The sequence below is a fragment of the Macaca mulatta genome, chromosome 14, assembly GCF_049350105.2.
Source record: "Macaca mulatta isolate MMU2019108-1 chromosome 14, T2T-MMU8v2.0, whole genome shotgun sequence".
Classification (NCBI taxonomy): Eukaryota; Metazoa; Chordata; class Mammalia; order Primates; family Cercopithecidae; genus Macaca; species Macaca mulatta.
In genome coordinates, this window is record NC_133419.1 from 96,717,445 (window position 1) to 96,733,576 (window position 16,132).

General features: G+C 36.2%; 1 protein-coding gene across 7 annotated transcripts in view; it reads right to left on the bottom strand.

The window, feature by feature from the left end:
- MTMR2 (myotubularin related protein 2) overlaps positions 1-15,927 on the bottom strand; it is an 87,229-nt gene extending 71,302 nt beyond the window's left edge. For 2 of the 7 annotated variants that reach the window (XM_015115456.3, XM_015115458.3), the window contains exons 1-2: positions 15,684-15,927; positions 5,739-5,809 (exon numbers count right to left, since the gene is read on the bottom strand). Coding sequence is in view for 1 of the 7 variants with exons in the window: in NM_001257894.1 (NP_001244823.1) it covers positions 15,684-15,763 (80 nt within the window). In the remaining 6 variants the exon portion in view is untranslated. 7 annotated transcript variants of the gene reach the window in all.
- Positions 15,928-16,132: the final 205 nt, after the last annotated feature.

The following is a 16,132-nucleotide window of genomic DNA, read 5'->3' on the forward strand; positions in this document are numbered from 1 at the left end:
CGTACCAAATTACCAATGATATTCTTCACAAAATTAGAAAAAAAACTACTCTAAAATCCATCCGGAATCAAAAAGAAGTCCAAATGGCCACAGCAATTCTAAGTAAAAAGAACAAATTTGGAGGCATCACATTGCCCAACTTCAAACTATACTACAAGGCTACAGTAACGAAAACAGCATGGTACTGGTACAAAAACAACAGACACACAGACCAATGGAACAGAATAGAGAGCCCTGAAATAACGCTGCCTTCCTACAACCATCTGATCTTTGACAAAGTTGACAAATGCAAGCATCGGGGTAAGGACTCTATTCAATTAATGGTGCTGTGAAGGGGCTACCTATATGCAGATTGAAACTGAAACCCTTAGAAATTAATGAAGTGGTGATAAAGAAAATATTTTCTCAAAAACAACAAAACTTATCAGAGTATAACCAAAACTCTGGAATATGCACATATACACATGCCTATGAAATAATAGGACTTAGGTTTATAGCAACAGAATAATACAATACAGCACTAGTCTGCCTTGGTTTTCTAACAGGCCTGCCACCAACTCAGCCAGAGAGAGTTTTCTTTCCACCACAAGATCAAAACAGTAATCCCATCAGCTGATTCTTAGTCATTCCCACACATTTTTTTCTCTGCTGTTATTATAACAAAGGATTTTTTTTTCCTTTGTTACACTATTCTTAAAAGCAATGCTCTACCCTTTTGGTCTCGAAAGTTCCACCATTTCAAAGTGTAGCATTTAGGTGAACAAAGTTATACAAACTAATTATTGGTAGGGGGTAAAATTACTCTCTATATGCTTTTCAAAATAAAATCAATAAATAAGACAAAGCTCTCGTCACTTATTTTTTTGCTGTTGTTTCATTTAGATTTTGTTTTTAGTTACAAATATTCCTAAGAAACTTTCAAATTAAAATTATGTCTAAACAAATGAAGTTTGGTACCTACTACAGAAGTATATTTTGACTCAAACTCTGGACTTATAATAAGAATCCCTTTTAATGCTGCAAAGGCAGAAAAAGCTTTCTCCAGATAGCAGGGGTTCACTTATCCCATCCAAATATGCCACACCTCAAACCACCACCTTAGCTTCCTCGCAAGGATGGAGACTAAGGTCTTCTACCTCCAACTAAAGGCCTCAGCCATCTTCCCTCCTGTCCTCTCCAGAGCAGGAACTTCCTAAGTCTCCTTTTTTTTTTTTTTTTTTTTTTTAACCTCCCCTCCATTCCACAAACATTTACTGATATCATCAATGTACTAAATACTGGGGATAGAGTTCTCTATTTACAAAATGATAATGATACGTTACAAAATATTGCAATAAGGATCAAAATCTTTAAAGAAGGATCAAAAAGCAAGATCTGTAGAAAGTACTTAGTGTTAAATACTGAACTGGTAGAAACTGTTCAACAAATAGCATTGTGGAAATACAAGAACAGAATAGGAAGTCCATTTTTAAAAAGGTATCCACTAATTAAATTAAAATTAAGCAAAGCACTAGGCCCTAAAAGTACTTTTCATTCAGCTCTGTAATGTAAAATGTCTTCATGTGCACTAGGAAAATTAAATATACATACTTTTAAACTTACAAGTTTTAGTTAACTGATGAATCACATAATACAAAGCATAAATACTGGGGAGAAATTTTTTTAAATATATATATAGGAACACACACACACACACACAACCTATGTGATTTTTTAAATATATTCAATCAGAAGACAGACCCAAAACTTCAATCACAAAACCAATTTCACCACCAGTATTTTTCAGTGTAACTGTTAGAAAAGTATTGACCCTTTCTGGCACCCTGATTTGCCAGACTGTTAATGGAATTATCATTACTTTATTGTCAATCACAGCAACACCTGAAAGTACTTCACAGTAATGAACAGAATCTAATATAATTCAACAAAAGTATTTCTTGAAAAATTAAAAAAGCATTTCTGAAAATTAAGGATGCAGATAAACATAACAGCAGTATATACTTTAAGTGAAAACAACCTGGAAACTTCAAGTCATCTATCTTTTCATATATCCTAGTAAACAAATGCCTCTAGAGGATTTAGGAGAACCTGTATTTCTACTGACCATAGTCATTACAATAAGATCTAAACCACTTGCCTTAAACTGTTTCACTCTTGCTGCCAGTTCAATTTTTCTTCAATATTCCGTAGAAAGAAAAGGTTCTTTTTAAAAAGTTATTTTCTTGTAAGTAATGTCCTGAGCACATACACAGCATGTTTGCCCAAGAACATTAAAGAATGCCTTCTATATTCTGATCGTGAACAAGCTTTTCTAGGAATGCAAATTTTGCTCTCAATACTTACACAATGCACTATAGTGTCATAAGCACTGTTCATGCTCTATTAGTCATTCTGTTGAAGATTTTATTAAAAAAAAATAATAAAAGGCCTGCAGTGTGTATAAAACATTTGAGACACAAAAGACTTATTGTCAGAATATTTGCAGGATTCTCAAAACAGAAAAACAATCCCCGCAAAACACATTAATTTACAATTTTTAATTATGTTTAAAAATGCTAAGCCAGAACCCTGCATTAAACTTAACCAATTCATAAGATAAAAAAGATTATATAAATGATCATCATGGCATGAGAGACAACTTGTATTCTTCGGAGAAACAAAGGGGATTTGAGCTCTGGGACAGCCTTCCAACTGGTGCATGTTGGCACTTAGTTTGGAAAATCCCAAGGTTTTGAGGTACATGTGACCCTGGACACAGTTAACAATTTATTTCCAGGTCTATCAATTACATTTCCCAAAATAAAACACAGGTATATGATTTCATAATGCAGCAGAGTCCGAACAACCAGTTTTTATAGAAAACGGTTTACATAGGTCTGTTTTTTCTCCAGAGTATTGTTTCTTCAAAGAACTTATCGGGAAATTTAAATAAATAAAGAGGTGAAAGCCAAAGTGTTCTGCTCAAAATGAATGCGTCCCTGGGAGACAGGGGTGAGGACTGGAGGGCAGGAAGGACCTTGAATTCCAGCACCAATCCCACAGCCACAGCATCCCGTTTAAGGAGCTTCTCAGAATCTCTTCAAAAACCTCCAATTCAAATTCAGATGATAGCTCAAATGAAAACACACAGATTTATAAGTAGCCTAGAGGGAAAAAGTTATTTAAATATCACTTAACTGAGAGAAGACTCAAACTAAACTGAAAACTGGTCAGATTATTAGAACTCTGAAATTAACCCTTCCATCCCAAACTCAAGTATATAGGCAGAAACACTAAGAGAGAGAAGGTGATGTATTCCCTAAACACTCGCTCAACAATTTTACTTGGACAAGCATAGAAAACATGGAAATTTGTCTTGAAAAATGATCTGTCATGTAATTTTCTCATCCCACCTTGCAAACCTGAATTCATTAAATTAAGTCATATCCATTATTTTTGCTATCTAGATAGATATATTTTGTTTTTCCAAGACAAGCAAAACTGATTATTATACAATTAATCTTTCACTATCCTTTCAATGTAATGAGATACAACTTTTCTCCACAAACTTTTAAGTCATATAAATGAAGTTAACACAGGTGGGGTTTTTTTCTTTTTTTCCCAGTTACTAAGCTAAAACTCTCAGTAGGAAAGGTAGAGCATTCAACGTCTTTCTCTTTGTAGTCCAGAAAGGTTAAGCTAAAAATCAAAATATTGACATTACTCAGTGATCCATGCCCGCCAAGGACATCTCTCCCTAATTTTGAATACTCTTCCCTATTTACCAGATTAGTTGTTAGAAATCATAAACTAGAAAACCACATAACAGATAAAGTTCCTTTCTAGAGCTATTATATGTACAATTTTGATTCCATGGTTATGAAAAGAACAAAAAAATTTTTAATGAAAAGAAAATTTATAATTGAAAAATATAATAAATTTTTTTAGAAATCAATAGGCTATTTTAAAATGATTTTTTTAAAAAATCATATAATTAAAATGTGCCTTGAAATATAAAAAAAGGCACTGCATCATTAAACTTCCCAGTAATTTGAGAATTACAGAGTATTTCCAAAATTAAGATAAACGAGATTTACTAATATAAAGTGACAAATCAGTAACTATCAATATATTATACACAATACAATATAAAATATACTCGATACTAAAATTAAAACTCTTATAGTTCAAAAATACTTTATAAATTTCAGTCCCTCAGAGATCTTATGAATACCAACTATAAAATATAGTATTATAAATACAGTAAAATTATTTCAATTATTTAAAGTTTCTGGGTTGGTATATAAAGCATCAGATTCTGTACAAAGCAAATAAAATCACTCCTAACTAGCATACTTCACAGAATCCAAAGGAAGAAAAGTTTTAACAGTAAACTGCTCATAGTATAGCTTATCAAGCACCTACTGTTTGCAAAACACTATAAAATTTGTACCTACTATTTCATTCAAAAAATGAAATCAGATCCTCATTTTCGTAAGCATAAAACTTAAATCCAGGTAGGAATAATATCATGGATAGAAAAAAAATGGTTTTTCTTTCCTTCAAGTCTATCATCCAATGATTTCAAAACCAGAATGAGTCACAAATCTGACTAAAAATGAAGAAACAGTACGTTTTTCATTTACATAACCCATATGTCCTCTTATTTTTTCAGGAACAGTGATGGATTGGTTATAATCTTATACATGGTATAAGCAGAGGGTTCTACAGACATGAAACACAGTGAAGCTATACGGCCCTGCAAAAAAAATCATGATGCTACATGGTAAAGTCTAGAACTGGGAATTAGGAGATCATCTCTGACACTCAATAGTTCTGTAACCTCAGAGGAAAACCACCACCTTTCCTGGCCCTCTTAACATTTATTGTGCTTTGGAGTAAATTATTAGAGTTCTCTAGATCTATTTCCACATCTGAAAACTTTTGAAACTAGACTAGCATCCAAATGCATCTGGATCGGTGGTTCTCCAACAGTTAAATGCCGATTCCTAACGTCACCTCAGTGATTCAGAATGTCCACACTGAAACCTAGGAAGTTAAATGTTCACCAAGTTCACAGTTGACTGAAATATACAGGTGGTCCTCAGCCACAGCTGAAAAACACTAATTGGATGATCTCTAATCCCTCTAAGAGTATAAAAAGATATAATTCATTTCAGCACCAAGCTTTTTGGAATTCAGAATCTAGCACAGTGTGTAGGGTACAGTAGATGTTAAACAATTATTTACAGAAAGAAAGGAAGGGAAAGAGGCAGGGAAAAAAAGAAAGAAAGAAGAGGGAAAGGGGAGGAAGGCAGGCGGCTAGCTAACTGGTCATATTTTTGGCTAAGAAACATACAAAACAGTAGTAAAATTACACTTGAATAACATACACAACACTCATCAATAGCTGGAAAGCAAAGACCTTAGTATCTGTAACATTTTGCATATAACATGAATTCTTGTCATCCGCTTCTCAAGTCAAACTGCAAAGTGCTAAGGAAGAAAAGGAAGAAAACAGAACATGGATGCCAAAAGAATTCTAATGGAAAATTACTGGATGACTAAAACTTAGTGACTGTTTTCCCCAAGTAGAAGAGAACACAGAATTTTAAGGACAGGGACTTGGAAATGGAAAGTTTAAAGTTACTGGTTACTCATATGTGCAAATTTCATTTCGGACAATAAATAATCCAGAAATATTGCTGGCAATATTAACTTTTGTCTATTTTTATATCTGCATTTTACCATTCACTTACATTATAATTTTTGAGATGTTTTATCTTCACTTCTGATGATCTTCAAATGTCAATGGCTCTTAACACATTAACTGTAAACAAACACAAAGGAACTTAGGGGAATTCAGAAATTTAAGGAACCCTAAAGAATTCTAAATCATTGTGCAAAGCCTGCAGGGCAGGGATTGGTGGGGAGGAGGCTTTAGCAATTACCTGCTTCATACTTTATATGGTCTTCAAAATGTAAAACTGTTATTTTGAATGAAATGATACTACCGATACTACCCTCTTAATCATCAGGTAATGAATGAAATGATACTATCCTCTTAATCATCAGGCAAAGAAAAAAAATCATTCTATTTTCTATCAGAAGGAAAAAAAAACATTCAAAGGTAAAGAAAATTCTCTCCAAATATGAACACTCTCACTTGGTCAATGTATAGTGTATCTTTATCCTTCTCCAGCAAAATAGCAGGTCAAGGAAACTTGTGTCCTCATCACTACCACCCAATCAACCTGCCCTGGGACTGCCCTCTAACTACAAAGCTTTGGTCTGCACCTGGGGCACTGGATCTTCAGGCATGTGTGTTCTTTAGAGCACAGACCCTGAAGTCAAATGGACTTGAATTCACATGTCAAGGTGCCCTCTCTAATCTTCTGTTTTCTTCTCTGTAAAATGGAAACATTAACACTCTCTACTTTATACAGTTATGAGGATTATATGAGAAAATGCATAGAAGAAATGTAGCACCATGCCCAGCATAGTAAGCATGCAATAAATGTTGTGCTATTTATATTATTATTGTTGTGTTTAATATTAATACTACTAATTTATTGCTATAACTGTCTACCACTAGGAAAGCAAGGCTTGTCTTGGGTATTTCTATTTTGAGGCAATGCCTTTGCTTATAATAGAAGAATTTTATCTAATATTGTTAACAGAGAACATCTGTATTATACAAAATTTTATTGTTGAGCTTTGCTGGGCTTCTTGGCTCAGCTCAAGAATATTAAGGCTTGTAATCACCAGCCCATCATCAGCCAGTTATTTTCCCTTTTGCTAATGCATAACCTCCAGACAAGGCCTCCTCCCTACCTCAGCAACTGCTCATTTGCTGCTATCAGTAAAAGCAATTCCGCCAAGAAGAGAAATGGATATATTTCTGACTTAATGCCTATTAAATCCTCGGAGCCTGATGAATAAATGTTTAGGAGACTTACATACATATGCTCTTCTATTCACTTCCAAATTATTAAACTCCTTAGGTTTGAAATTATATGCTTAAAATATTAATATTTAAGTTAGGTGACAAAAGAATATATAAGACACAGATGTCTCTGGATTTTTAATAAAATGTTTAGGTCAAGGATATAAAAACAAACTGAATATTGGCAAAAGCATTCATAAACTAAAATGGTCAGATTTCCTTCCCTTATGGAAACCACATCCTTACAACTAAAATGATAGAAAATACCTAAGTAGAACCTGATGCAACATTCAGGAATAGGATAAAATACATGGATACATGGCTTGGAAATGGACGTCAAACTGGAAGTAAGCAGAGTAGACTATCAACGTCATTACCACTACTACTTTACCATGCAATTCCTTGAGCTCTTCAAGTGAAATATAAAACAGCACATCAACCCATTCTTCATTTGATTTCTATTTCCCCATCACTTAATGATCTTGCATTATTAAATGCATCACTTTCATTTTATGGTTCCAGACTAAGATTATAAAAATCTAACCCAAGACAAGACACAAAAAAACAGAAACCTAAACTCAAGAGTTCAGAGTGCTCCAAGCCACAGTTCTCTTCTTTGGTCTGCAACAATATATTACCTCCTCTCTTTCAGTGTGTTTCCTATTTTGGTAACTGCATTTGCAACTCTAAGGGTGTCTCTGGCATAAGTGAAATATTGCAGAATTTAGGTGGAAAATGTCTTTCTTTCTTTTAAATGATTCATTTGTACACAAGGGGAAAAGCTGCTATGACTCCAATACCCATTCTCTCCTATTCCTCAGTGACAGAACCTCCAAATTTAGCTCAGCACAAAGGCCTCACAGAAGAGACTGCCTATCCTAGCCTCTCGTTTACCTATGTATGGCCATGGGACCATGTTCTAGCCAACTGGATGTAAGGTTAAAAACAAGACATGTGACTGCCAAAAAAGTATCCTTTAAAGAGAGAGAGTATGGTCGTCTTCTTCCCTTCCTCCTGAAGATATAATAGCTAGAGTTCCAACAATAATTTTGGTTCATGAGGTAACCCTGGAATGTAAGACAATCTGGGTCCTTGATACTTCAGATCCACCATATTAGATCTGTATTGACTATCTCCAGGCTTTCATGTGGAAACAAAAAATTTAACATCTCTTATATTAAGCTACTGTCAGTTTGGATTTTCTGTTATGTGCTGCTAAGCCTAAAGCATAACTTTAAAAAAAGAAAAAAGAATTTTCCAAATGTGTTTAAATTTTTAATTAAAATATATTTTACAGCTAATTTTTAATATATTTAATACACAGCATCTGCTCTTATTTACTCTAGACTAAAAATATTTAAAGAGACCAAGAGTTATTCATACAAAGTAAGAATCTTTGAAAGAATGAATATTCACCAGTGATTAAGGCCACAGGTCCTATGTACTTGGGGAAGGGAAGAATTATGAAGCTTGCTTATTAACAGTTTATATTAAAGACAACATTGGTACCTATATAGAAACATATTAGGAGGGACAGGTATAACTAGTTTTGCATAATAAAGCTACAGGAAAGGGAACTGAAGTTATTATTTTCAAGAAGGCATCTTTCCTAGTCCTTTTTATTTTTATAATCTAGTACCAACCTTATCTTTTTAAACAGTTCCGTTTTTAACTTGACTTCCTGTGGAAAGCGGTTTTTAAAATCACTGCCTATCCTTGACTATCACCTCTAATAGTGTTTAATTATTATCTACCAATTTAACTAAATCATACAGTAGACACAAAGATAGCAAGTACTTTACATATGCAAAACCATCCTCCTTACAAAGGAAAAATATTCCACACTAAAATCTGGAGAATTTCCATTACTCAAATCCTGAATCACATGCAATCTTTGGCTCTGGTGATTTTGAATACAATAGCATTAACTTGGAAGCTTTCCAAAATAAACTTACTGCTTTCTGGTCATCTGTATCCAGGTTGTCTCCTTCCCTTGGGCATAATCCAAACTTTATGGGTTCAAGTGATGGCCTCCTGGAATTATTTCTTCATAATACAGTTGACCCTTGAACAACATAGGAGTTGGGGTGCTGACCTTCAATGCAGTTGAAAATCTGCATATAATTCTGACTCCCCAAACTACTCCCTAGACTTAACTACCAATAGACTACTGTTGACTGGAAGATTTACTGATAACATAAACAGCCCATCAAAACATATTTCAGGCTGCACGCCAATAAACCGAACTCTAACAATGAAAAAAAAAATGTTATTAAGACAATCACAAGAAAAATAAAATATATTTACTACCCATTAAGTGGAAGTGAGTCATCATAAAGTTTGTTATCCTCATCACATTGCACATGCTGAGGAGGAAGAGGAAGGGTTGGTCTTGCTGTGTCAGGAGTGGCAGAGGCAGGAGAAAATCCACATAAAAGTGGATCTGAACGGTTCACACCCATGTGGTTTGAGGGTCAACTGTACCTTTTTTAAACGCTTGTTTCCACTAATCTTTCTCACTAAGAATCTATTTTTAAGAAAAAGCCTAAAACACATATTCTTGTTTCGTGTTACTCATGACTGAGAAAGAAAAATGCCTTAGGAAGTTTACTAGAAATCAAATCTAATAAATCGACCAGAGATGACTTTTACCTTTTACTACTTTAGTCAACATTTATTACAAAAATGCTTTCAAGTAATAGTTTCACAGTACCTCTACCATAGACCCTAACTTAGTTTTAAATAACGTTGATTGCATTACAAAAGGCACCAACTGGCAAAAGATCCAAGGCAGTGGTTCTCAAACTGTAGCGTCCATCAGGATCACCTGGAAACCTTGCTAAAACACCAACAGCTGGGCTCCACCCCTAAAATTTTAATTCAGTTAGGTCCAAGGTAGGCCCCAAGAATTTGCATTTTTAACAAATCCCAAAGAGATACTGATGCTACTGGCCTGGAGATCAAACTTTGGGAACTACTGATCTACACTAATAGGAAATTATTGATAATAGCATAAAAAGGAAAAATACAGATATATACGGGACCCAGCCTCAGGTTCACTATCAACTTGCATTCTTTAAATATGTCCTTTCTGAAAAGCTACATAATTACATATTTCAGACCCATATTGGTTCTTATCTAAGAGAACTTAGTTCTTTGAGGGTTTTTAATTAATGAAATCCAAAATAAGTCATTTTTAGTCTGATATGCTCAATGTTTGATGCAAGGTGCTACTAATAATGCCAAGGTTGTAGGTTCAATCTGGTAGCTTTATTCTGTTTTACAGCTATAATTTCTACCTCTAATCTTGCCAGCTGTCTCAGAAGACATGCCAAGAGTGACAAAGGGAATGGGTAAAAATGTGTGATTGTACACAAATCTATCACCACTACTAGAAAAACAACATAAAAGCATCTTTCCTACCATCCCTTTTTTTCTTGAGACAGGGTCTCACTGTCTTGCCCAGGTCAGAATACAGTGGCACCATCACAACCCACTGCAGCCTCAACATTCCCAGGCGCAGGTGATCCTCTCACACCAGCCTCCCAAGTATCTGGGACTACAGGCATGCACTACCATGCCCAGCTAACTTTTTATTTTTTTGCGGAGACAGTTTTCTGCCATGTGACCCAGGCTGGTCTGGAATTCCTGGGCTCAAGCCATCCCAAACTGCTCAGCCTCCCTAACTGCTAGGATTATAGGCATTAGCTACTGCACCTGGCCTCCAACACATCACTCTTAAGTGACCTTGAGGCTAAACCTAAAGATGAGAGCTTGCAACAAAATGTGTTTTAGAAATCTAGGAAACTCTTCTACTTCTTCAGGCTGTAAGTATAATAAAAATCCATGGAAACAGAAATCCAGGAATTGCTGTTTTCAAATGATAATTTGAAGGCAGGCATGCAATTTAGAAATGCAATCAGTTGAGAACTACTTTGAGTATGTGTACCTCCCCTTTGATTTTTTTAATGGAAGTTAAATGTAAACATAAGATGCTCATCAATGCTAATGAAATTATATACTAGAAATTGATAAAACCAAAATAATCTGGGATAAACAAGTATGGTACCCAGAATAACTAAAGCCTGAGGGTATATGAAGGATGACAAGAATACACATTAAATAAAATGACTAACAACACAAGTTAGAGCAAAAGGGGCAAAAGTAAACAAGAGTAGCAGATGGATAAATAGGTAGTTGAAGAGGACATAATAACCTCATTATGTATGGGACTGGGCACAGAACAGATAATACAGCCAGTAAAATCAGCTCAAGATGTCCAGAGTCTCCCATAAAAATAACTACAACTTAGACCTGAAATTGCAAGTGTTCAGGCCAAATTCAACAGAAGGAATCCTTTTTAATCCTTTGAATGGGAACAACAAACAAGACCAGTGGTGAACATTCTGTCAACATTCTTTCATTTAGATGTTCACTGAGCACCTATTTGGCACTGGATAGCTTACCATTTGATTATGCATAATACAAACTAATCAAAGAAACCCACTAAAGCAGTGCATTTTATACTAGTGTATAAACTGAAAAATGGAAAACCAGACTAAGATGGCAGATTATTACCAATATAATGTCAAATTCTGCTGTGTAACTCATTACAGTTCTGAGACTCAGGACTACTCTTATTATCACATCTGACCTACAGTATTATTTTACCTATATAGTATATTATTTTACCTATATGTTTTACCTATAAAGTCATACTTATATCAAGAATCAGACCACACCCAACAAGAATAAAATTACAGAACATAACTAGATTATCAGGATGCTAGTGAATTTTTCCACAACCCCCGCTCTCTTTCTGTGAGGCTAGACATACATGAAGAATGGCCAACAGCAAGATATACAAGAGTTGCTGAACAGTTTACTGAAGTATGGCAATATTAAGCAGGACTCACCAAAGACAACTACTGTTTTTTGTTTATTTTTTATTTTTTTTCTTTTGAGATGGAGTCTCACTCTGTTGCTCACTCTGGAGTGCAGTGGCGCATTCTTGGCTCACTGCAACCTTGGCTTCCAGGTTCAAGCAATTCTGGTACCTCAGCCTCCCAAGTAGCTAGGATTACAGGCATGTGCCACCACACCCAGCTGACAATTACTTTTTTTTTTTTTTTAAAGATGCAGGATGACATAACTATAGCTGGTTAGGAAACTACTATCTGGATATCATATGAAGAATGAAATTGCCCGCTTGTGGGCAAAGGTATCAGGCCTATGATGACCTAGAAGGCATAACTGGAGACAAGAGCAACTCTGAAATGACTACAGATACTTAGTATGACCCATTATATGTTTATTGTGAACTACATATAGCACAATGGCCTTTCATCCAACTTCAATGGAGTACGCCATTTTCATTTTAAATATTTTTACTTATTTTAACAAGTTTTTCTTTTTTAGAGACGGGGTCTCACTATGTTGCCCAGGCTGGTCTCAAACCCCTGGGCTCAAGTGATCCTCCCACCTTGGCCTCCCAAAGTGCTGGGATTACAGGCATGAGCCACGGCACCCGGCCAAGTATGTCATTTTCAAAAAACAATGGGCAACCACATGGATTAGTGTATTATTCTTCCTACTTCCCAAAAGGGCTTAAAACATCTAATCAATACATTTAAATGCAACACATAATATTTAACTTGAGTTCATGTAATAATAAAAGTACTTAAAGAAATTAGAGATGAGTATATTTCCACCTTCAGATATAAATTTGACTAAAGTGTTTTACTAAGCTAAAGAGAAAGATGCGGTTACGTAGTTAGCATTTACTAACAAACAAGGAGCGTACATAATTTTTTCTATAAATAATTTTCCTTGTAGCTAAATTCAGCAGAAATTTATGTCAATCTATGGGTGAAAGACATTCTGTGACACATTTAACAATATTAACTACTATTTTGCCAGAGATATCAAAACAAATTCCCAAGACAGTTTCCCAATTAGGCCTCTGTGTAAAAACAGAAAGCATAAAAATAAACTACAATTTAAGGGCATCATTTCTGCAAAACCTGAGATAATATAGGCCAAACAGCAATAATTTTGCTTTGTCGAAGGCTAATGTAACAAAAAAACAATCTAGATAGACACTTAACACAGCTATGAGACCACAGCAGTCCACACTGGCAATGTATTAGAATCACCTGCGATGAAGTGTTAGCCTAGATTAAGTTTTCCACACTGGCAATGTATTAGAATCACCTGCAATAAAGTGTTAGCCTAGATTAAGTTTTCCACACTGGCAATGTATTAGAATCACCTGCAATAAAGTGTGAGCCTAGATTAAGTTTTCCACACTGGCAATGTATTAGAATCACCTGCGATGAAATGTTAGCCTAGATTAAGTTTTCCACATTAGCAATGTATTAGAATCACCTGAGATGAAGTGTTAGCCTAGATTAAGTTTTCCACACTGGCAATGTATTAGAATCAACTGCGAAGAAGTGTTAGCCTAGATTGTTTAAAATTAAGCTTTCTAACTAGTGTCTATAATGTATCTGTTACATACTGTTGATTAAAGAGAGTGCCACAAACAGGTATGATGATTAATGAAATAAAAGATACGTAGAATTTAGCAGGGAAACTTCCATACGGTAGACATTAAGTAAATACTACTTTTCTGTCTTCCAGAGGGGAATAATGAAAGCTGGCATTCTCTCATGGAAAACAGGAATCATACTTATATTTTTGTCCAGAGAGGATGAGACTAATCTATAATCACAATTCTCTCGAGGAGTACTTAATTTTCTAAAATTCATGTCAGTAAATACTTTTTTATAAAGAAGTTCATAAACTTTAAATTTGCTGGGCTTTCTTTTTTAGGAAATAAATATGTTAAAGTGGCACCGTTAGAAATATTAGTTTGTGATAATAAAAGACACTTATTTAGCGTAATTGCGAATATCCAAAACAGGTTATTTGCAAAGGAATTATCTTTAAAATTAATACCAATGCATTTATCTTAGTATTGTCATTAACATTTAAAAAATGACAATTTTAGAGTTCCAAGGGACCTTACAGATTTTCTAGATTAAGCTTCTTATTTTAAAAGATGAGAAAACCGTAGACTAAAAAGGTTAAACGATAAAGACCAAAGAGCTAGCTCAGCCAGAGACTTCAGCATGGGAGCTTCCTAACTTCCAGTACTTCCTTCTTTCTAACATACTATGCTGCTTCATGTGGTTCTGACTCCTCTGCCTCGGATGAGAGTACTGGTTGCCTCTTATTCTATTCTGAGGCATAGTTGTCATTTGTAACTTTCCCATAAAATTAGAATTTTCCAACCTGTTTTCTGAATGAATTTTACAACTAAACATGTTAATCCTCAGCTTTCTACATTTCAAAGCAATACAAAATTCAAAAAATACTTGATTTAAACGTGCAATATATATAATCAAACTGCAAAGAAAACTCCTCTCGTGGATAATTCAGGCTACAAATTCAAAAAAATGAACGTAGTGAGCACCTATCACAGGCTGAGACTATGTTAAGTGCTGGAGATACGAAGATGATTAAGATTGCCCTCAAGTACAATAGCTTATAGCCTGGTAGAAAAGGCACTTTAAGCCAACAATTATAGTGTACTTATTAAGGACTCTGAAAAACGACTGGGCAGGGAGCTATGAATGCATATAGAGATTTAGAATGATGGGATCAGACAGTGGTTCCCCAATGAGGTACTGAACACCAATAGGAAAAAAGGCAATAACTACCCATATTTAGCAGAATCCAAAATGAATTATAATAGAGCCACTTCACTTGATTCGAGGAGAAAATGAAAATTGTGTCTTCACACAGCAGTTATCGAATAACTCTCTAATAACAATTAGACTATTATTCAGTGGAAAAGAACCAGATTTCATCATGGCTGCATAAAAAGCAAATACAGGTCTTATTTTTTAATAAAATTTTAAATCATTATTTTAAAAATCAAAGAAAAAGACCGCATCCAAAACGCGTCTAGTTAATATTCATAAAAGCTCTCCGCAAAGCTGCATAAAGTCCTCCTCAAAATTCCAGGATAAAATTCCCATCTGTTACAAGATAAATGACAACCTGGAGAACCAGTAGCCCAAGAAGGAAGAAAACTACCACTCATTTTGTTTTCTTACACCTATCACTGGGGATAAAAATCACTCAGATTCCTTGATACTGACTTTCAGCTGGAAGATTTAGAAAAGAGAAGCACAGGAGACATTTTTATTTACATATTTAAGCAAAAGGAGAGGCGAGAAGAAAATCAGAGTGTAGAGAAAAGCATGAAAGAAATTAAGAAAGTGAAGCCATGAAAAGAGAGAAAAGGCTTGGGCAAGAATCCAAAACCCAAAGACATAAGAAAGGGTGGAGGAAGAAAGATTGACTGAAGGATGGTTTTGGAAAAAGTGATAGAGAAAGACAGGAAATGTGGGGAAAAGAATGGGGGCGGGGGGAACTGTCTTAAAAAAGGTTTGAGAGGGAATGAGAGACAGGAGAAAGTAATTAACTGGGGCCACCTCCTTTGGGGAGAAAAAGAGATCGGAATATGAAAGGTGGAGGAATCGATAAAGAAGCAGCGAGTTTTAACCTCCTTTTCCTCAGCCTCCACGCCCCAGAGAGGGAGGCAGAAGTGGTTCCCAAGTCCCGGGGAAGGAATTTCGGTGCAGCCTTCAGAAACCAGAAACAGCGAATCGGGACAACAATCCAGTGGGTCCCCGGCCCCTCTCCATCCCCTTCGGACGCTGGGCGGGGCCCTGGGCGTCCTGGTTACCTGGACAAGGAGTCCACGCTGGGCGGCCGAGCCGCCGCCGGCTGGGAGCCAAGACTCTCGCAGCTCGAGCTCTTCTCCATGGCGCGGCAGGGGCAGCAGAGGGAAAGGCTGAAGCGGTCTTCGCGGCCACAGGGCGGGAGAAGCAGAGGGCGGAGTGCTGCGGGCAGGGGCCGCAGTCAGGCCAGCGCCGGCCCGGGAGGGAGACCGGAAGCGGCCATGTTCCCCCAGAGTGCACCGCGCCCGTAGGCTGCTGGGCCGCGGGAAGACCCCACTGCGCCCGCTCAGATGTCGCCACCGACGCGCAGTGCTAGCTGTGTCCGGCCGGGCGACCTCTGGTCTTGGGGAAAGGGAGGTGGCGGCTCCCAGAGTGAGAGGGTCTGGTGAAGCGGGAGGGATGAAGGACCAGACCCTTAGGGAAGGAGGAGATAATCCTAGGTGTAAGAGAAATG